This window comes from Telmatherina bonti (genome assembly GCF_933228915.1).
Source record: "Telmatherina bonti genome assembly, chromosome: 13".
Lineage (NCBI taxonomy): Eukaryota > Metazoa > Chordata > Actinopteri > Atheriniformes > Telmatherinidae > Telmatherina > Telmatherina bonti.
Window position 1 is genome coordinate 687,784 of NC_136611.1, and position 21,610 is coordinate 709,393.

General features: G+C 43.2%; 1 protein-coding gene across 6 annotated transcripts in view; it reads right to left on the reverse strand.

The window, feature by feature from the left end:
• The window catches only part of LOC306764394 (extracellular matrix organizing protein FRAS1-like), a 623,368-nt gene that overhangs the window by 450,973 nt on the left and 150,785 nt on the right, over positions 1-21,610 (reverse strand). For 4 of the 6 annotated variants that reach the window (XR_013771547.1, XR_013771548.1, XM_079251554.1 and 1 more), the window contains exons 12-14: positions 19,846-19,989; positions 15,260-15,406; positions 12,488-12,631 (exon numbers count right to left, since the gene is read on the reverse strand). Coding sequence is in view for 4 of the 6 variants with exons in the window: in XM_079251554.1 (XP_079107680.1) it covers positions 12,488-12,631; positions 15,260-15,406; positions 19,846-19,989 (435 nt within the window). In the remaining 2 variants the exon portion in view is untranslated. The remainder of the gene's footprint in view (positions 1-12,487; positions 12,632-15,259; positions 15,407-19,845; positions 19,990-21,610) is intronic. The other 2 variants (XM_079251555.1, XM_079251556.1) reach the window with 2 other exon arrangements.

The following is a 21,610-nucleotide window of genomic DNA, read 5'->3' on the forward strand; positions in this document are numbered from 1 at the left end:
AGACCACGGTCCGAGCATTAGCTTCTAATATAAGAGCCCACGGTCCTAGCATTAGTTTCTCATATAAGAGCCCACGGTCCTAGCATTAGTTTCTCATATAAGAGCCCACGGTCCTAGCATTAGTTTCTAATGTAAGAGCCCACGGTCCTAGCATTAGTTTCTAATGTAAGAGACCACGGTCCGAGCATTAGCTTCTAATATAAGAGACCACGGTCCTAGCATTAGTTTCTCATATAAGAGACCACGGTCCTAGCATTAGTTTCTAATGTAAGAGACCACAGTCCGAACATTAGCTTCTAATATAAGAGACCACGGTCCGAGCATTAGCTTCTAATATAGGAGCCCACGGTCCTAGCATTAGTTTCTTATTTAAGAGACCACGGTCCTAGCATTAGTTTCTAATATAAGAGCCCACAGTCCTAGCATTAGTTTCTTATATAAGAGCCCACGGTCCTAGCATTAGTTTCTTATATCAGAGCCCACGGTCCTAGCATTTGTTTCTCATATAAGAGACCACGGTCCTAGCATTAGTTTCTAATGTAAGAGACCACGGTCCGAGCATTAGCTTCTAATATAAGAGACCACGGTCCGAGCATTAGCTTCTAATATAAGAGACCACGGTCCGAGCATTAGCTTCTAATATAAGAGCCCACGGTCCTAGCATTAGTTTCTTATATAAGAGACCACGGTCCTAGCATTAGTTTCTTATATAAGAGACCACGGTCCTAGCATTAGTTTCTTATATAAGAGACCACGGTCCTAGCATTAGTTTCTTATATAAGAGACCACGGTCCAAGCATTAGGTTCTTATATAAAAGACCACGGTCCTAGCATTAGTTTCTTATATAAGAGCCCTCGGTCCTAGCATTAGTTTCTTATATAAGAGACCACGGTCCTAGCATTAGTTTCTTATATAAGAGCCCACGGTCCTAGCATTAGTTTCTTATATAAGAGCCCACGGTCCTAGCATTAGTTTCTTATATAAGAGACCACGGTCCTAGCATTAGTTTCTTATATAAGAGACCACGGTCCTAGCATTAGTTTCTTATATAAGAGACCACGGTCCTAGCATTAGTTTCTTATATAAGAGCCCTCGGTCCTACCATTTGTTTCTTATATAAGAGCCCTCGGTCCTAGCATTAGTTTCTTATATAAGAGCCCACGGTCCTAGCATTTGTTTCTTATATAAGAGCCCACGGTCCTAGCATTAGTTTCTTATATAAGAGACCACGGTCCTAGCATTAGGTTCTTATATAAGAGACCACGGTCCTAGCATTAGTTTCTTATATAAGAGACCACGGTCCTTGCATTAGTTTCTAATGTAAGAGACCACGGTCCGAGCATTAGTTTCTTATATAAGAGCCCACGGTCCTAGCATTAGTTTCTCATATAAGAGACCACGGTCCTAGCATTAGTTTCTTATATAAGCGCCCACGGTCCTAGCATTAGTTTCATATATAAGAGACCACGGTCCTAGCATTAGGTTCTTATATAAGAGACCACGGTCCTAGCATTAGTTTCTTATATAAGAGCCCACGGTCCTTGCATTAGTTTCTAATGTAAGAGACCACGGTCCGAGCATTAGTTTCTTATATAAGAGCCCACGGTCCTAGCATTAGTTTCTTATATAAGAGACCACAGTCCTAGCATTAGTTTCTTATATAAGAGACCACGGTCCTAGCATTAGTTTCTAATATAAGAGCCCACGGTCCTAGTATTAGTTTCTTATATAAGAGCCCACGGTCCTAGCATTAGTTTTTTATATAAGGGACCACGGTCTTAGCATTAGTTTCTTATAAAAGAGACCACGGTCCTAGCATTAGTTTCTAATATAAGAGCCCACGGTCCTAGTATTAGTTTCTTATATAAGAGACCACGGTCCTAGCATTAGTTTCTTATATAAGAGACCACGGTCCTAGCATTAGTTTCTTATATAAGAGACCTCGGTCCTAGCATTAGTTTCTTATATAAGAGACCACAGGTCCTAGCATTAGTTTCTTATATAAGAGCCCACGGTCCTAGCATTAGTTTCTTATATAAGAGCCGTCGGTCCTAGCATTAGTTTCTTATATAAGAGCCCACGGTCCTACCATTAGTTTCTTATATAAGAGCCCACGGTCCTAGCAATAGGTTCTTATATAAGAGACCACGGTCCTAGCATTAGTTTCTTATATAAGAGCCGTCGGTCCTAGCATTAGTTTCTTATATAAGAGCCCACGGTCCTACCATTAGTTTCTTATATAAGAGCCCACGGTCCTAGCAATAGGTTCTTATATAAGAGCCCACGGTCCTAGCAATAGGTTCTTATATAAGAGACCACGGTCCTAGCATTAGTTTCTTATATAAGAGACCACAGTCCTAGCATTAGTTTCTTATATAAGAGACCACGGTCCTAGCATTAGTTTCTAATATAAGAGCCTTCGGTCCTAGTATTAGTTTCTTTTATAAGAGCCTTCGGTCCTAGCATTAGTTTCTTATATAAGAGCCCACGGTCCTAGCATTAGTTTCTTATATAAGAGACCACGGTCCTAGCATTAGTTTCTTATATAAGAGACCACGGTCTTAGCATTAGTTTCTTATATAAGAGCCGTCGGTCCTAGCATTAGTTTCTTATATAAGAGACCACGGTCTTAGCATTAGTGTCTTATATAAGAGACCACGGTCCTAGCATTAGTTTCTTATATAAGAGCCCACGGTCCTAGCATTAGTTTCTTATATAAGAACCCTCGGTCCTAGTATTAGTTTCTTATATAAGAGCCCACAGTCCTAGTATTAGTGTCTTATATAAGAGCCCTCGGTCCTAGCATTAGTTTCTTATATAAGAGCCTTTGGTCCTAGCATTAGTTTCTTATATAAGAGCCCACGGTCCTAGCATTAGTTTCTTATATCAGAGCCCACGGTCCTAGCATTAGTTTCTCATATAAGAGACCACGGTCCTAGCATTAGTTTCTAATGTAAGAGACCACGGTCCGAGCATTAGCTTCTAATATAAGAGACCACGGTCCGAGCATTAGCTTCTAATATAAGAGCCCACGGTCCTAGCATTAGTTTCTCATATAAGAGCCCACGGTCCTAGCATTAGTTTCTCATATAAGAGCCCACGGTCCTAGCATTAGTTTCTAATGTAAGAGCCCACGGTCCTAGCATTAGTTTCTAATGTAAGAGACCACGGTCCGAGCATTAGCTTCTAATATAAGAGACCACGGTCCTAGCATTAGTTTCTCATATAAGAGACCACGGTCCTAGCATTAGTTTCTAATGTAAGAGACCACAGTCCGAACATTAGCTTCTAATATAAGAGACCACGGTCCGAGCATTAGCTTCTAATATAGGAGCCCACGGTCCTAGCATTAGTTTCTTATTTAAGAGACCACGGTCCTAGCATTAGTTTCTAATATAAGAGCCCACAGTCCTAGCATTAGTTTCTTATATAAGAGCCCACGGTCCTAGCATTAGTTTCTTATATCAGAGCCCACGGTCCTAGCATTTGTTTCTCATATAAGAGACCACGGTCCTAGCATTAGTTTCTAATGTAAGAGACCACGGTCCGAGCATTAGCTTCTAATATAAGAGACCACGGTCCGAGCATTAGCTTCTAATATAAGAGACCACGGTCCGAGCATTAGCTTCTAATATAAGAGCCCACGGTCCTAGCATTAGTTTCTTATATAAGAGACCACGGTCCTAGCATTAGTTTCTTATATAAGAGACCACGGTCCTAGCATTAGTTTCTTATATAAGAGACCACGGTCCTAGCATTAGTTTCTTATATAAGAGACCACGGTCCAAGCATTAGGTTCTTATATAAAAGACCACGGTCCTAGCATTAGTTTCTTATATAAGAGCCCTCGGTCCTAGCATTAGTTTCTTATATAAGAGACCACGGTCCTAGCATTAGTTTCTTATATAAGAGCCCACGGTCCTAGCATTAGTTTCTTATATAAGAGCCCACGGTCCTAGCATTAGTTTCTTATATAAGAGACCACGGTCCTAGCATTAGTTTCTTATATAAGAGACCACGGTCCTAGCATTAGTTTCTTATATAAGAGACCACGGTCCTAGCATTAGTTTCTTATATAAGAGCCCTCGGTCCTACCATTTGTTTCTTATATAAGAGCCCTCGGTCCTAGCATTAGTTTCTTATATAAGAGCCCACGGTCCTAGCATTTGTTTCTTATATAAGAGCCCACGGTCCTAGCATTAGTTTCTTATATAAGAGACCACGGTCCTAGCATTAGGTTCTTATATAAGAGACCACGGTCCTAGCATTAGTTTCTTATATAAGAGACCACGGTCCTTGCATTAGTTTCTAATGTAAGAGACCACGGTCCGAGCATTAGTTTCTTATATAAGAGCCCACGGTCCTAGCATTAGTTTCTCATATAAGAGACCACGGTCCTAGCATTAGTTTCTTATATAAGCGCCCACGGTCCTAGCATTAGTTTCATATATAAGAGACCACGGTCCTAGCATTAGGTTCTTATATAAGAGACCACGGTCCTAGCATTAGTTTCTTATATAAGAGCCCACGGTCCTTGCATTAGTTTCTAATGTAAGAGACCACGGTCCGAGCATTAGTTTCTTATATAAGAGCCCACGGTCCTAGCATTAGTTTCTTATATAAGAGACCACAGTCCTAGCATTAGTTTCTTATATAAGAGACCACGGTCCTAGCATTAGTTTCTAATATAAGAGCCCACGGTCCTAGTATTAGTTTCTTATATAAGAGCCCACGGTCCTAGCATTAGTTTCTTATATAAGAGCCTTCGGTCCTAGCATTAGTTTCTTATATAAGAGCCCACGGTCCTAGTATTAGTTTCTTATATAAGAGCCCTCGGTCCTAGCATTAGGTTCTTATATAAGAGACCACGGTCCTAGCATTAGTTTTTTATATAAGGGACCACGGTCTTAGCATTAGTTTCTTATAAAAGAGACCACGGTCCTAGCATTAGTTTCTAATATAAGAGCCCACGGTCCTAGTATTAGTTTCTTATATAAGAGACCACGGTCCTAGCATTAGTTTCTTATATAAGAGACCACGGTCCTAGCATTAGTTTCTTATATAAGAGACCTCGGTCCTAGCATTAGTTTCTTATATAAGAGACCACAGGTCCTATCATTAGTTTCTTATATAAGAGCCCACGGTCCTAGCATTAGTTTCTTATATAAGAGCCGTCGGTCCTAGCATTAGTTTCTTATATAAGAGCCCACGGTCCTACCATTAGTTTCTTATATAAGAGCCCACGGTCCTAGCAATAGGTTCTTATATAAGAGACCACGGTCCTAGCATTAGTTTCTTATATAAGAGCCTTCGGTCCTAGTATTAGTTTCTTTTATAAGAGCCTTCGGTCCTAGCATTAGTTTCTTATATAAGAGCCCACGGTCCTAGCATTAGTTTCTTATATAAGAGACCACGGTCCTAGCATTAGTTTCTTATATAAGAGACCACGGTCTTAGCATTAGTTTCTTATATAAGAGCCGTCGGTCCTAGCATTAGTTTCTTATATAAGAGACCACGGTCTTAGCATTAGTGTCTTATATAAGAGACCACGGTCCTAGCATTAGTTTCTTATATAAGAGCCCACGGTCCTAGCATTAGTTTCTTATATAAGAACCCTCGGTCCTAGTATTAGTTTCTTATATAAGAGCCCACAGTCCTAGTATTAGTGTCTTATATAAGAGCCCTCGGTCCTAGCATTAGTTTCTTATATAAGAGCCTTTGGTCCTAGCATTAGTTTCTTATATAAGAGCCCACGGTCCTAGCATTAGTTTCTTATATCAGAGCCCACGGTCCTAGCATTAGTTTCTCATATAAGAGACCACGGTCCTAGCATTAGTTTCTAATGTAAGAGACCACGGTCCGAGCATTAGCTTCTAATATAAGAGACCACGGTCCGAGCATTAGCTTCTAATATAAGAGCCCACGGTCCTAGCATTAGTTTCTCATATAAGAGCCCACGGTCCTAGCATTAGTTTCTCATATAAGAGCCCACGGTCCTAGCATTAGTTTCTAATGTAAGAGCCCACGGTCCTAGCATTAGTTTCTAATGTAAGAGACCACGGTCCGAGCATTAGCTTCTAATATAAGAGACCACGGTCCTAGCATTAGTTTCTCATATAAGAGACCACGGTCCTAGCATTAGTTTCTAATGTAAGAGACCACAGTCCGAACATTAGCTTCTAATATAAGAGACCACGGTCCGAGCATTAGCTTCTAATATAGGAGCCCACGGTCCTAGCATTAGTTTCTTATTTAAGAGACCACGGTCCTAGCATTAGTTTCTAATATAAGAGCCCACAGTCCTAGCATTAGTTTCTTATATAAGAGCCCACGGTCCTAGCATTAGTTTCTTATATCAGAGCCCACGGTCCTAGCATTTGTTTCTCATATAAGAGACCACGGTCCTAGCATTAGTTTCTAATGTAAGAGACCACGGTCCGAGCATTAGCTTCTAATATAAGAGACCACGGTCCGAGCATTAGCTTCTAATATAAGAGACCACGGTCCGAGCATTAGCTTCTAATATAAGAGCCCACGGTCCTAGCATTAGTTTCTTATATAAGAGACCACGGTCCTAGCATTAGTTTCTTATATAAGAGACCACGGTCCTAGCATTAGTTTCTTATATAAGAGACCACGGTCCTAGCATTAGTTTCTTATATAAGAGACCACGGTCCAAGCATTAGGTTCTTATATAAAAGACCACGGTCCTAGCATTAGTTTCTTATATAAGAGCCCTCGGTCCTAGCATTAGTTTCTTATATAAGAGACCACGGTCCTAGCATTAGTTTCTTATATAAGAGCCCACGGTCCTAGCATTAGTTTCTTATATAAGAGCCCACGGTCCTAGCATTAGTTTCTTATATAAGAGACCACGGTCCTAGCATTAGTTTCTTATATAAGAGACCACGGTCCTAGCATTAGTTTCTTATATAAGAGACCACGGTCCTAGCATTAGTTTCTTATATAAGAGCCCTCGGTCCTACCATTTGTTTCTTATATAAGAGCCCTCGGTCCTAGCATTAGTTTCTTATATAAGAGCCCACGGTCCTAGCATTTGTTTCTTATATAAGAGCCCACGGTCCAAGCATTAGTTTCTTATATAAGAGACCACGGTCCTAGCATTAGGTTCTTATATAAGAGACCACGGTCCTAGCATTAGTTTCTTATATAAGAGACCACGGTCCTTGCATTAGTTTCTAATGTAAGAGACCACGGTCCGAGCATTAGTTTCTTATATAAGAGCCCACGGTCCTAGCATTAGTTTCTCATATAAGAGACCACGGTCCTAGCATTAGTTTCTTATATAAGCGCCCACGGTCCTAGCATTAGTTTCATATATAAGAGACCACGGTCCTAGCATTAGGTTCTTATATAAGAGACCACGGTCCTAGCATTAGTTTCTTATATAAGAGCCCACGGTCCTTGCATTAGTTTCTAATGTAAGAGACCACGGTCCGAGCATTAGTTTCTTATATAAGAGCCCACGGTCCTAGCATTAGTTTCTTATATAAGAGACCACAGTCCTAGCATTAGTTTCTTATATAAGAGACCACGGTCCTAGCATTAGTTTCTAATATAAGAGCCCACGGTCCTAGTATTAGTTTCTTATATAAGAGCCCACGGTCCTAGCATTAGTTTCTTATATAAGAGCCTTCGGTCCTAGCATTAGTTTCTTATATAAGAGCCCACGGTCCTAGTATTAGTTTCTTATATAAGAGCCCTCGGTCCTAGCATTAGGTTCTTATATAAGAGACCACGGTCCTAGCATTAGTTTTTTATATAAGGGACCACGGTCTTAGCATTAGTTTCTTATAAAAGAGACCACGGTCCTAGCATTAGTTTCTAATATAAGAGCCCACGGTCCTAGTATTAGTTTCTTATATAAGAGACCACGGTCCTAGCATTAGTTTCTTATATAAGAGACCACGGTCCTAGCATTAGTTTCTTATATAAGAGACCTCGGTCCTAGCATTAGTTTCTTATATAAGAGACCACAGGTCCTAGCATTAGTTTCTTATATAAGAGCCCACGGTCCTAGCATTAGTTTCTTATATAAGAGCCGTCGGTCCTAGCATTAGTTTCTTATATAAGAGCCCACGGTCCTACCATTAGTTTCTTATATAAGAGCCCACGGTCCTAGCAATAGGTTCTTATATAAGAGACCACGGTCCTAGCATTAGTTTCTTATATAAGAGCCGTCGGTCCTAGCATTAGTTTCTTATATAAGAGCCCACGGTCCTACCATTAGTTTCTTATATAAGAGCCCACGGTCCTAGCAATAGGTTCTTATATAAGAGCCCACGGTCCTAGCAATAGGTTCTTATATAAGAGACCACGGTCCTAGCATTAGTTTCTTATATAAGAGACCACAGTCCTAGCATTAGTTTCTTATATAAGAGACCACGGTCCTAGCATTAGTTTCTAATATAAGAGCCTTCGGTCCTAGTATTAGTTTCTTTTATAAGAGCCTTCGGTCCTAGCATTAGTTTCTTATATAAGAGCCCACGGTCCTAGTATTAGTGTCCTATATAAGAGCCCTCGGTCCTAGCATTAGGTCCTTATATAAGAGACCACGGTCCTAGCATTAGTTTCTTATATAAGGGACCACGGTCCTAGCATTAGTTTCTTATATAAGAGACCACGGTCTTAGCATTAGTTTCTTATATAAGAGACCACGGTCCTAGCATTAGTTTCTTATATAAGAGCCCACGGTCCTAGCATTAGTTTCTTATATAAGAACCCTCGGTCCTAGCATTAGTTTCTTATATAAGAGCCCACGGTCCTAGTATTAGTGTCTTATATAAGAGCCCTCGGTCCTAGCCTTAGGTTCTTATATAAGAGCCCTCGGTCCTAGCATTAGTTTCTTATAAAAGAGCCCACGGTCCTAGCATTAGTTTCTTATATAAGAGCCCACGGTCCTAGCATTAGTTTCTTATATCAGAGCCCACGGTCCTAGCATTAGTTTCTCATATAAGAGACCACGGTCCTAGCATTAGTTTCTAATGTAAGAGACCACGGTCCGAGCATTAGCTTCTAATATAAGAGACCACGGTCCGAGCATTAGCTTCTAATATAAGAGCCCACGGTCCTAGCATTAGTTTCTCATATAAGAGCCCACGGTCCTAGCATTAGTTTCTAATGTAAGAGACCACGGTCCTAGCATTAGTTTCTAATGTAAGAGACCACGGTCCGAGCATTAGCTTCTAATATAAGAGACCACGGTCCTAGCATTAGTTTCTCATATAAGAGACCACGGTCCTAGCATTAGTTTCTAATGTAAGAGACCACAGTCCGAACATTAGCTTCTAATATAAGAGACCACGGTCCGAGCATTAGCTTCTAATATAGGAGCCCACGGTCCTAGCATTAGTTTCTTATTTAAGAGACCACGGTCCTAGCATTAGTTTCTAATATAAGAGCCCACGGTTCTAGCATTAGTTTCTTATATAAGAGCCCACGGTCCTAGCATTAGGTTCTTATATCAGAGCCCACGGTCCTAGCATTAGTTTCTTATATAAGAGACCACGGTCCTAGCATTTGTTTCTCATATAAGAGACCACGGTCCTAGCATTAGTTTCTAATGTAAGAGACCACGGTCCGAGCATTAGCTTCTAATATAAGAGACCACGGTCCGAGCATTAGCTTCTAATATAAGAGACCACGGTCCGAGCATTAGCTTCTAATATAAGAGCCCACGGTCCTAGCATTAGTTTCTTATATAAGAGACCACGGTCCTAGCATTAGTTTCTTATATAAGAGACCACGGTCCTAGCATTAGTTTCTTATATAAGAGACCACGGTCCTAGCATTAGTTTCTTATATAAGAGACCACGGTCCTAGCATTAGGTTCTTATATAAGAGACCACGGTCCTAGCATTAGTTTCTTATATAAGAGCCCTCGGTCCTAGCATTAGTTTCTTATATAAGAGACCACGGTCCTAGCATTAGTTTCTTATATAAGAGCCCACGGTCCTAGCATTAGTTTCTTATATAAGAGCCCACGGTCCTAGCATTAGTTTCTTATATAAGAGACCAAGGTCCTAGCATTAGTTTCTTATATAAGAGACCACGGTCCTAGCATTAGTTTCTTATATAAGAGCCCTCGGTCCTAGCATTAGTTTCTTATATAAGAGCCCACGGTCCTAGCATTAGTTTCTTATATAAGAGACCACGGTCCTAGCATTAGGTTCTTATATAAGAGACCACGGTCCTAGCATTAGTTTCTTATATAAGAGACCACGGTCCTAGCATTAGTTTCTTATATAAGAGACCACGGTCCTAGCATTAGTTTCTTATATAAGAGACCACGGTCCTAGCATTAGTTTCTTATATAACAGACCACGGTCCTAGCATTAGGTTCTTATATAAGAGACCACGGTCCTAGCATTAGTTTCTTATATAAGAGCCCTCGGTCCTAGCATTAGTTTCTTATATAAGAGACCACGGTCCTAGCATTAGGTTCTTATATAAGAGACCACGGTCCTAGCATTAGTTTCTTATATAAGAGCCCTCGGTCCTTGCATTAGTTTCTTATATAAGAGACCACGGTCCTAGCATTAGGTTCTTATATAAGAGACCACGGTCCTAGCATTAGTTTCTTATATAAGAGCCCACGGTCCTTGCATTAGTTTCTAATGTAAGAGACCACGGTCCTAGTATTAGTTTCTTATATAAGAGACCACGGTCCTAGCATTAGTTTCTTATATAAGCGCCCACGGTCCGAGCATTAGTTTCTAATGTAAGAGACCACGGTCCTAGCATTAGTTTCTTATATAAGAGACCACGGTCCTTGCATTAGTTTCTTATATAAGAGACCACGGTCCTAGCATTAGTTTCTTATATAAGAGACCACGGTCCTTGCATTAGTTTCTAATGTAAGAGACCACGGTCCTAGCATTAGTTTCTTATATAAGAGACCACGGTCCTAGCATTAGTTTCTTATATAACAGACCACGGTCCTAGCATTAGTTTCTTATATAAGAGACCACGGTCCTTGCATTAGTTTCTAATGTAAGAGCCCACGGTCCTAGCATTAGTTTCTTATATAAGAGACCACGGTCCTAGCATTAGTTTCTTATATAAGAGCCCACGGTCCTTGCATTAGTTTCTAATGTAAGAGACCACGGTCCTTGCATTAGTTTCTAATGTAAGAGACCACGGTCCTAGTATTAGTTTCTTATATAAGAGACCACGGTCCTAGCATTAGTTTCTTATATAAGCGCCCACGGTCCTTGCATTAGTTTCTAATGTAAGAGACCACGGTCCTAGCATTAGTTTCTTATATAAGAGACCACGGTCCTAGCATTAGTTTCTTATATAAGAGCCCACGGTCCTAGCATTAGTTTCTCATATAAGAGACCTCGGTCCTTGCATTAGTTTCTAATGTAAGAGACCACGGTCCTAGCATTAGTTTCTTACATAAGAGACCACGGTCCTAGCATTAGTTTCTTATATAAGAGCCCACGGTCCTTGCATTAGTTTCTAATGTAAGAGACCACGGTCCTAGCATTACTTTCTTATATAAGAGCCCACGGTCCTTGCATTAGTTTCTAATGTAAGAGCCCTCGGTCCTAGCATTAGTTTCTTATATAAGCGCCCACGGTCCTAGTATTAGTTTCTCATATAAGAGCCCACGGTCCTAGCATTAGTTTCTTATATAAGAGACCACGGTCCTAGCATTAGTTTCTTATATAAGAGCCCACGGTCCTAGCATTAGTTTCTTACATAAGAGACCACGGTCCTAGCATTAGTTTCTAATGTAAGAGACCACGGTCCTAGCATTAGTTTCTTATATAAGAGACCACGGTCCGAGCATTAGTTTCTTATATAAGAGCCCACGGTCCTTGCATTAGTTTCTAATGTAAGAGACCACGGTCCTAGCATTAGTTTCTCATATAAGAGACCACGGTCCTAGCATTAGTTTCTTATATAAGAGCCCACGGTCCTTGCATTAGTTTCTAATGTAAGAGACCACGGTCCTAGCATTAGTTTCTTATATAAGAGACCACGGTCCTAGCATTAGTTTCTTATATAAGAGACCACGGTCCTAGCATTAGTTTCTTATATAAGAGACCACGGTCCTAGCATTAGTTTCTTATATAAGAGACCTCGGTCCTAGCATTAGTTTCTTATATAACAGACCACGGTCCTAGCATTAGTTTCTTATATAAGAGACCACGGTCCTAGCATTAGTTTCTTATATAAGAGACCACGGTCCTAGCATTAGTTTCTCATATAAGAGACCACGGTCCTAGCATTAGTTTCTTATATAAGAGCCCACAGTCCTAGCATTAGTTTCTAAAATAAGAGCCCATATATGTACACAAGAGAGCAAAGGCTCCAGCATCCCCGTGTCCCTTCATCGGCCCAAGCAGTTCAGATAATGAATGAATGAATGAATAATTATCGCCCTGCTTTCATGCCAGGACTGTGGCAGTGCTTTAAAAGGACATGGGGAGAAATATGTCTTTTGAAAACACTTACTAAAGCAGATGCCACCTTGGTTGTAGAATCCGTCGCCACAGTCGGTCACACAAAACCCGCCTTTGAGCAAGGCAGCTGGATTTGAACATGACAAACACTCCTTTTGACTTGGGCCATGGCAGTCGGAGCATGACTTGTGACAATCTGGATAAGAAAAAAATTCAAAGAAAACTTAAATTTTAGTTTACTTTTAAGCTTGTGCCATTGCTACCTACAATACAACAATGTTCCGTACAACGCGACGTATATTACATAGAACACATACAAAGTTACACGCAATGTTACATGCAAAGACATATACACTCTTCCCTGAGCCGCAACCTTATCATGGTGGCGGGTATGTGTGTCATGAAGATCCCAGCAGCTATGTTGTCGGCTTTATGCCCCTGGTAGGGTCACCGATGGCAAACAGGTGTCTAGGGGAGGGACCAGACCAAGTACGGCTAAAAAGACCCCAATGATAACGACCATGGGTGGAAATGTTCCCTAACGTGAAGGTGGAATATTAGATATAGACTGGAGAAATATAGAATATAGCATATAGACTGGAGAATGGAGAATATAGAATATAGGATATAGACATGAGAATATAGAATATAGCATATAGACTGGAGAATTGAGAATATAGAATATAGAATATAGACAGGAGAATATAGAATATAGACTGGACAATATAGAATATAGAATATAGACTGGAGAATATAGAATATAGGATATAGACAGGAGAATATAGAATATAGACTGGACAATATAGAATATAGAATATAGACTGGAGAATATAGAATATAGACTGGACAATATAGAATATAGAATATAGAATATAGACTGGACAATATAGAATATAGAATATAGGATATAGACAGGAGAATATAGAATATAGACTGGACAATATAGAATATAGGATATAGACAGGAGAATATAGAATATAGACTGGACAATATAGAATATAGAATATAGGATATAGACAGGAGAATATAGAATATAGACTGGATAATATAGAATATAGAATATAGACTGGACAATATAGAATATAGGATATAGACATGAGAATATAGAATATAGACTGGACAATATAGAATATAGAATATAGAATATAGACTGGACAACATAGAATATAGATTATAGGATATAGACAGGAGAATATAGAATATAGACTGGACAATATAGAATATAGAATATAGGATATAGACAGGAGAATATAGAATATAGACTGGACAATATAGAATATAGAATATAGAATATAGACTGGACAACATAGAATATAGATTATAGGATATAGACAAGAGAATATAGAATATAGACTGGACAATATAGAATATAGAATATAGGATATAGACAGGAGAATATAGAATATAGACTGGACAATATAGAATATAGAATATAGGATATAGACAGGAGAATATAGAATATAGACTGGACAATATAGAATATAGAATATAGACTGGACAATATAGAATATAGAATATAGGATATAGACAGGAGAATATAGAATATAGACTGGACAATATAGAATATAGAATATAGACTGGACAATATAGAATATAGAATATAGACTGGAGAATATAGAATATAGACAGGAGAATATAGAATATAGACTGGACAATATAGAATATAGAATATAGACTGGAGAATATAGAATATAGACAGGAGAATATAGAATATAGACTGGACAATATAGAATATAGAATATAGAATATAGACTGGAGAATATAGAATATAGACAGGAGAATATAGAATATAGACTGGACAATATAGAATATAGAATATAGGATATAGACAGGAAAATATAGAATATAGACTGGACAATATAGAATATAGAATATAGGATATAGACAGGAGAATATAGAATATAGACTGGACAATATAGAATATAGAATATAGAATATAGAATATAGGATATAGACAGGAGAATATAGAATATAGACTGGACAATATAGAATATAGAATATAGAATATAGAATATAGGATATAGACAGGAGAATATAGAATATAGACTGGACAATATAGAATATAGAATATAGACAGGAGAATATAGAATATAGACTGGACAATATAGAATATAGAATATAGAATATAGAATATAGACAGGAGAATATAGAATATAGAATATAGACTGGAGAATATAGGATATAGAATATAGAATATAGGATATAGGATATATTTTATCGAGTTATTAAAGTGAACCCTAACCACCTTTTTTCTTAACTTTTGACTGATAAATGTCTCATTTCTCTCAACATAAAGCAGATTATATCCACGTTTCGCCTCTACAATCTGAACAATACGGCAGCAACTACCCTCAGATCAGAGAGAGAACTTTCTCAGTATTAAAACATTCAGTCAGAAAGTCCACTCAGTTATTCTGTTTACTGCTGAGGTGAAGTCATGGCAGGAAGCTCGAGCCGCTTGTTCTAGATGGTGCGTTCGCTCGGCTGCAAACATACAGGTTCGTTCTGAGGAAATTCTGATTGGGAAAAGAAAATCAGCAGAGAAGAAAAAGCCTGTATATCTGGAGAAATAAGCCAAACAAAGGAAAGGCAGCTCTTCTCCCCATCCTGCATTGTGTCACCCTGGAGAGGTTGGAAGGTCGTCCTGGTTTGGCTCGACTCAGCAGAGCTTTTTACAACATGTCAAGAATAATTCTCCGGATTTTTAGGCCAACGCTCCAGTTTGAGTGCAGACACTAATCTGTGTATCTGTGCAAACTAAGACACTTGGTGTAAAGTGGAATAAAACTCAATATCTCCACAGACGGGTCGTGATGGTACTCACGGCGACAGCGTGTGTGGTCCAGCTGGTAGGAGCCGGGTGGACAGGAAGCCAGGCAGCGACTGCCGTCGGCGCTCAGGAAGGGCAGCTGGGAACCACAGGACCGGCAGTCCCAGCGGCTGGAGCAGGTAGCGCAGGACGGCGGGCAGGCTGGTGGAAAACAAGAAGACCACCAGGAACTTCAGAAGTTCATTTTCTTTAAATAATACTTCCGGGGTATAACTGGTTGGGGTTACAGGTTGAAGGAAGTGTCCGTGCAACCACACAAGCAGAACTGGGCACATCTGCCACGAGGTCCAAGCGAACGGTCGAAGATTCAGCCACATCCTTCAGTACAGCGGGGATTCATGCTCTCCAGCCAGATAAAAACCCGATTCTGGCAGCACGCCTCCCAGACACAGACATTAAAACAATAGCCAAGACACCATCCAGACAAGCCTGGTTTCATCAGATGATAATAATGCATGTTATTTAAAAGCTCCTTTCAGGACACTGTCCAGTTAAAGAGAAATAAGCAGCAAACAATAACCAGACAGTTATAAAATATGGGACAGTGTCATATGGCATGCTAGACTGGTGAGTCTTTAAACGGGGGGTCGACTCTATGTTTCATATGTCTGGTGGGATGAGGAGCAGGATGGTGAACTCCTGCTGAGGAGCTGCGACAGCAGGAGGCGACAGTGGGCAGGAGGAGACAGCAGTGTGCAAAAGATCTGACACATAAGGCGACAGGCACCTAATAACCCAAACCCCAACCGTCTCGTCTTCTCATCTTCAGCCTCTTATCCGGGGTCGGGTCACGGGGGCAGCAGCCTAAGCAGGGAAGCGCAGACTTCCCTCTCCCCAGCCACATTTACCAACTCTGCGGGGGGGATCCCGAGGCGTTCCCAGGCCAGCAGAGAGATATAATCCCTCCAGCGTGTCCTGGGTCTTCCCCGGGGTCTCCTCCCAGAGGGACGTGCCTGGAACACCTCACCAGGGAGGTCCAGGAGGCATCCTGACCAGATGCCCGAGCCACCTCAACTGGTTCCTCTCGATGCGGAGGAGCAGCGGCTCTACTCTGATCTCCTCCCGGATGACCGAGCTCCTCACCCTATCTCTAAGGGAGAGCCCGGCCACCCTGCGGAGGAAACCCATTTCAGCCGCCTGTATACGAGATCTCCTTCTTTCGGTCACGACCCACAGCTCATGACCATAGGTGAGGGTAGGAACGTAGATCGGCTGGTAAATGGAGAGCTTCGCCTTCTGGCTCAGCTCCTTCTTCACCACGACAGACCGGCGCAGAGTCCGCATTACTGCAGACGTCGCACCGATCCGTCTGTCCATCTCGCGCTCCATCCTTCCCTCACTCGTGAACAAGACCCCGAGATATTTAAACTCCTCCACTTGAGGCAGGACCTGACTCCCGACCCGGAGAGGGCAATCCACCCTATTCCGGCTGAGGACCATGGTCTCAGATATGGAGGTGCTGTCGCTGGGGGGGGGGGGGGGGGGGGGGGGCGGTTGGAGGAAGGGGGGTGGGAGTGTTGGGAACGGTAGGGCTTGGGAGGGAGGGGGATGGGGAGGGTTCTGGAGAGGGGGGATAGGAAGCAGCGGGAGGGTTGTGGGGAGGGGTTGTTGGGGGGAGGGTCTACGGACGTGTCCTTGTCCTTGGGGATCCCTGCCTGGAGGCTTCCACTGCTCTGGGCTCGGGGGACGGAGGCTCTCTCTGCTTTGCCTGCCCGGGCTCTGTGCGCGGTGGGCTTGCCGGGCCCTGGGGGCCTTGGCTTCCTCCCCTACACCTCGGGTCGTGGTCGTGTTCCCCTACAAGCACTCAGCTGATCTTTGATTGCATGATCACAGGTTAAACAGTCACACGTGCACGCCCACATGCGCTCATCTTCCCATCTGCTTCCTACTAAATGTTGCTGATGACTCTCTGTAGGTATGTTTAATAACGGTTGGTATTGGAATTGTTATTTTATTCATTCATTTACTTTTTTTACATTTATTTTACATTATTTTGTCTGTTTTTGAATATTGTCACTATCCTACTGATGTCTTGTTGTATTTTTTCAGTACTTTATATTGTTTTGCAAATACGGTAACTTTAGCAGCTTAGACACACCTTTCTTTTCTCTCTCTCTTCCTCTTTTTTTTCCTCTTTACCTGCCAGGTCCAGCTCGGCCGTATCAAGACTGACGATGATTGCAAAATGATAAAAGGAAAATAAATAAATTAATTAAATTAAATAATTATCATAATAATAAAAATATTCAGATTATCAAGGGCAGCTATATACATGAGATGTCTCCCTTGACAGAGAAAATCTGTCTGGCAAAAATACGGCACGCAGATTGTTGTTCTGTCTGCTGAAATTCTAACAGGACAGGTTAGAAAAAAAAAAAAAAAAAGATTTGGAGGTGCTGATTCTCATCCCAGCCGCTTCACACTCGGCGGCGACCCGCCATTCCCAGCAGACCCTCACAACACGTTTGGGCCTGCCAGATCTGACCGGCTTCCTCCCCCACCACCTGAGCCAACTCACCACCAGGTGGTGATCAGTTGAAGCTCCGCCCCCCCTCTTCACCCGAGTGTCCAAGGCATGTGGCTGCAGGTCCGACGATACGACTACAAAGTCGATCATCGAACTGCGACCCAGGGAATCCTGATGCCAGGTGTACATATGGACACTCTTATGTTGGAACATGGTGTTCGTTATGGACAATCCATGACGAGCACAGAAGTCCAATAACAAAACACCATTTGGGTTCAGAGGGGGGGGACCATGCCTCCCAATCACTCCCCTCCAGGTCTCACTGTCATTGCCCACGTGAGCATTGAAGTCCCCCAGCAGAACAATGGAGTCCCCAGAAGGAGCACCCTCCAGCACTCCCTCCAAGGACTCCAGAAAGGGTGGGTACTCTGAACTGCTGTTCGGTGCATAAGCACAGACAACAGTCAGGACCCGTCCCCCCACCCGGAGGCGGAGGGAAACTACCCTTTCATCCACCGGGGTAAATCCCAACGTGCAGGCACCAAGCTGGGGGCTGATGAGAATGCCCACACCTGCTCGGCGCCTCTCACCATGAGCAACTCCAGAGTGGAAGAAGGTCCAGCCCCTCTCGAGGGTTCTGGTTCCAGAGCCCAAGCCATGCGTCGAGGTGAGTACAACTATATCTAGTCGGAACCGCTCAACCTCGCGCACAAGCTCAGGCTCCTTCCCCACCAGAGAGGTGACGTTCCACGTCCCTAGAGCCAGCTTCTGCAGCCGGGGATCGGACCGCCAGGGTCCCCGCCCCTTGCTGCCGCCCAGCTCACATTGCACCCGACCCCTACGGCTCCTCCCGCAGATGGTGAGCCCACGGGAGGTGGGGCCCATGTAACCCTTTCGGGCTGAGCCTGACCGGGCCCCATGGGCGAAGGCCCGGCCACCAGACGCTCGCTCTCGTACCCCGCCTCCAGGCCTGGCTCCAGAGGGGGGTCCCGGTAACCCGCGTCCGGGCAAGGGAACATTCATGCCCAGGTTTGTCGTCATCATAGAGGTCGATGAGCCGTGCTTGGTCTGGTCCCTCCCCTAGACACCTGTTTGCCATGGGTGACCCTACCAGGGGCATAAAGCCCCCGACAACATAGCTGCTAGGATCTTCGGGACGCACAAACCCCTCCACCACGATAAGCTGATGGCTCAGGGAGGGGCTTAACCCCAACCCTAACCCCCCAACCCAGACAGGCACGTAATAACCCTAACCCTAACTCTATCAACCTCATGCATTCATGTCGCTAACAGACCCTGAATACCTTCATGCTGGAACATTTTAATGGCGACTGTACCGGAACAGCTGCTGGTTAGAGCACCACCCACGTCAGCCAGTAAACATTAATGAGTTGATTAAGTTTCTCTCTCCAGACAAGAATTCTCTGAACTCATCGAACCTTCTGCAAGGTTTTGAGATCGTTTTGATGAAGGCATCCAGACAGATACTATAGGACGTAAGGTTATCCTTCATGCAGACGATGCGTTTATCTTCCTTCTGTGACAGAAAAGTTCCTGTGGAACAGCATCGGTGTGGATTTCTACATGGAACGTTTTGTATGTTGACTTCTTTACCAGGAGAACTACAGAGACATCCGGCACCGGAGGTTTGAAACTTCCTCCCTCAGTCTCCGCTGATATCCTGTGTTTCCTTCAGATGCATTGACCGACATGCGATGCCAGCAGGTCTGTACCGACATGCAGCTTTTACATCTAGTTTATGTGTCAAATAAAGACTGAAGACAAAGAAGTGAGAATTTCCTGCTTTTGTCTTTCTTGGGTTTCCTGGTCTGCTTTGGACTTAAAGGTCATGTTGCAGTTTTACTGGTCCAGTCCACTGGAGATCAAGCTGTTCAGTATTTGGTCCTGAACACGGTGTAAACTGATATGTCTGGATGAGAGGATTCCACCGGGAGTAAAAAGGTTTGATAGCCAAGTCTGAAACGGACTAAATGTTGATCGTCTGCAGAAAGCAGACGATCAACATTCGCCACAAACACATTTGATGATGTGTTTGTGGCCATGTCTGCATTTAAAATGAAATGACAGCAGGATTTAGAGAAGTCAGCCCTACCTTCACACACTTGTCCTTCAGCATAGAAGCCAGCTGGACAGACGGACACACAGCGGCCCAGATGGAGGAAAGCTTTTGGGTCCCTGCAGCTGTCGCAGTGCTCAGGACTCCCCGAACACGACAGGCAGTCTGCGTGGCACTCAGCTGGAAAAACACAGATCTTTAGTAAAGCAGTAGGTGCTGCCATCACATGCTGTCACTTTCCAGTTGCTTCGACTTCTCCACAACAGTGTGGAAGCTCAAATCCGTCTCTCATTTTTCCACCAGATGCACCAAAGAGTCTCTTCTCAGTTTGGTGGACAGCATGGAAACTGAACTTTTCTTCTCCTTTATGTGAAGAAAGGCGAATCTGACTGCTTGAATATGCAACATTTACAGGTACAGCTGGGTGTTGCAGGGTTACGGTAAGGGCTTCAGCTGAATGGTACTCTGTAGGATCAAATTAAGGACAGTTTTTATGCAGCATTATCATCATAAACCGGTTTGATTACATAGTGGCATTTCTACTGGTCAGAAGTATGATGTTACTGGGAGAATGATGAGGACCAGTCCACGTAAACCAGCTGCTGTCGGAGTGGAAAGCACTTCACTTGTTTCAGCTTTTTCCTTCAGGGTGACAATGCAAGTCCATTCGGACCAGAACCAGTCGACTGGTTTTTACCCCCGAGAAGCTGCAGCTGCTCAATGAGCAGGAGATAAAGCGCTGCTGTCCTGCAGGTTTTCCATGTCTCCCTGCTCCAACACACTTGGCTTCCATTAAATGGATCCAACAGTCGATGAAGTTGAATAATTTCCTGAATAATTTGAGTTGAGTGTTTGAAACAGACACACATGGAAAACCTGCAGCCAAACTCCCATGCTCCCGTTCACGTCAGCTTCTGTTCAAACGTGGTCACACGTCTGCGTCTTCGTCCTTCCTGGTGTCCTTCACATTGCCCTGGTGTCCTTCACATTGCCCTGGTGTCCTTCACATTGCCCTGGTGTCCTTCACATTGCCCTGGTGTCCTTCACATTGCCCTGGTGTCCTTCACATTGCCCTGGTGTCCTTCACATTGCCCTGGTGTCCTTCACATTGCCCTGGTGTCCTTCACATTGCCCTGGTGTCCTTCACATTGCCCTGGTGTCCTTCACATTGCCCTGGTGTCCTTCACATTGCCCTGGTTGTTCAGTCAGTAGGGGGCGCTGCTGAGTTCAGAGTCCAGACAGAGGTTTGTAGTGCTAATGCTTTAAAAAATGTTTACATGCGGGCAGGTACGTGCTCTGGTGCCTGGTTGCGACCCTGGGACTTGGGGAGTGGGGGGTGTTTGATAGTATGGATGGGATGTGTGTGTGTGGAGGGGTGTGTGTTGAGGACTGGTGGCGGTACATAGGTGTGTGGATGTGTGTGGGTGGGGAAGTGTGATGATGCGTGTGTGGGGGGGAGTGGCGGTGGTGCATGTATACAGGTGTACGTGGGAGTGTGTGTGTGGGGGGGTGTTGTGGTGTCTGTGGGGGGGGTAGTGCCGTGTGTGTGTGGGGGAGTGGGGTGATGCGTGTATCTGGGGAGTGGCGGTAGTGCATGCATACGGGTGGGTGTGTGTGTGGGGGGGTGGGTAGTGCCGTGGCGAACTACCTGTGGTAGTAGTGGGGGTCAGGAGGATGGTTTTGAGGGTGGGCTGAATGTGTGGCTGGGTGGACCTGTATGTGTCGGGAAGTGTGTGTGTGTGTGTGTGTGTGTAGGTGTGTGTGCTGAGACAGTGGCGGATGTGTGTGAAAGTGCCGATGT